Below are 1,523 nucleotides of genomic sequence, written 5' to 3' on the forward strand. Positions count from 1 at the left end.
GGCTATCATGGTCCTGGGCGGTATCAGCCAGTTTTTCCCGCCAACCCTTTAAGTAAGAGCCATGCTTTGTTCTCTTCCCCCACAAAATTCCTCCAGTGGCGTTTCGCGGGTGGGATGGTTGGAAAGGAATTCCCGTGTCCCCAATTGGCGATTCTACGTGAAGGGGATTTGGGAATAATGCGTTGTTTTAGCGGGGAAGGGTGAACCATTGATATGCAAGCTGTGCGGTATTTTGCGAATGGAGGCCTAGGAAATGCCTGCTGATGGGGTTCTTCCTCTTTTAAATATACTCTTTCAAATATTGACAGACAGCCAACTTTGATGAGAGATTTACTGTGAGAATGGATCTCTTTATTTATAATAGGTCCCACCGCCTGTGGATCTGCCGCCCATGTGGATTTGCTGTTGCTGTTGCAAATGTCCTCACCCACCTGGCTAAGCGGCACCGCAACCATCCCTCGGCCGCGACGGCAGGTCTCCGGGAGGCCGCAGTGGCTGCGATGATGCAGGACCAGCTGGAGCCGGTGTTTGACCGCACTCAGAAACCCTGTTGCCCACCGCCTCCGGAGAGTGCTCCAGTCCGAGCTGGTGGTGTACTACCTCTGGCTGATTCTACCTTTCGCGCGGGCGGTCCAGCGGCTTGCATATGGAGACACTGATAGCCAGGGGGGCTGCGGTCACCATTTCTCTGGCCGCGGGGGCATGGACCGTGGGACAGCAGCCGGCTGCGGGTGGTGCTTCAGCGCGAGGCAAAGACACACCTCCAGACCAAGCTCAATGTAATCCCTTGGCGGCATGCCGCCATTGCCATCTCGCGTATGCACCTGTCCTGTGGAGGGTTCAAGCGGGAATATGAGGCAGATGATGCGGCAGTAGACCAGCAGGCAGGCCATGGATCCTGGGCTGCAGGTACAGTATATGCGCGGGGGCTGCAGGAGGCACCAGGCCACATTGAGGAACGGCGTGTGCGGTACCAGGCTGTCAGCCGGGAGTGGCATGAATTCCTGGGGTTTAACCCGGGGGTGCGAAAGCGGGCACGGAACATGGAAAAGAGCGTTAGCAGAAAAGCTCAAAAACAGCAGCCATCATATGTAACAGTAGAAATAGATGACAACATAGAGCTATAAATGATTAAAGATATATATTTTTCTCATGCAATCATGAATTCCTGGGGTTTAACCCAGGCCCAGGGGTGCGAAAGCGGGCACGGAACATGGAAAAGAGCGTTAGCAGAAAGGCTCAAAAACAGCAGCCATCATATGTAACAGTAGAAATAGATGACAACATAGAGCTATAAATGATTAAAGATATATATTTTTCTCATGCAATTCATTATGACCAGATTTCCAACTTCAGCAGCTAGCTGTCATCTTTATAAATTTCAATACAAATCAGCCTTTCACCTCCGTTATAAAATGTATAATATTATATTTTCATAGACAACTCATCACAACCAGACCTTAAACTTCAGTAGCCAGTTATATTATATATACAGAGTATGATATTTAATTTCAAGACATAAT

At 49.8% G+C, this 1,523-nt stretch overlaps 1 protein-coding gene across 1 annotated transcript; it reads left to right on the plus strand.

Annotated features, from left to right (window-relative positions):
* Nucleotides 1-341: 341 nt before the first annotated feature.
* HCAG_09211 (predicted protein) lies at nucleotides 342-1,127 on the plus strand (the record flags this gene model as incomplete). Its single annotated transcript, XM_001535804.1, has 2 exons — nucleotides 342-593; nucleotides 768-1,127. 2 exons carry the CDS (start codon nucleotides 342-344, stop codon nucleotides 1,125-1,127), a joined length of 612 nt encoding a protein of 203 aa, XP_001535854.1.
* Between the last annotated feature and the right edge of the window lie 396 nt (nucleotides 1,128-1,523).

This window comes from Histoplasma capsulatum, genomic scaffold (assembly GCF_000149585.1).
Source record: "Histoplasma capsulatum NAm1 scaffold_63 genomic scaffold, whole genome shotgun sequence".
NCBI lineage: Eukaryota > Fungi > Ascomycota > Eurotiomycetes > Onygenales > Ajellomycetaceae > Histoplasma > Histoplasma mississippiense.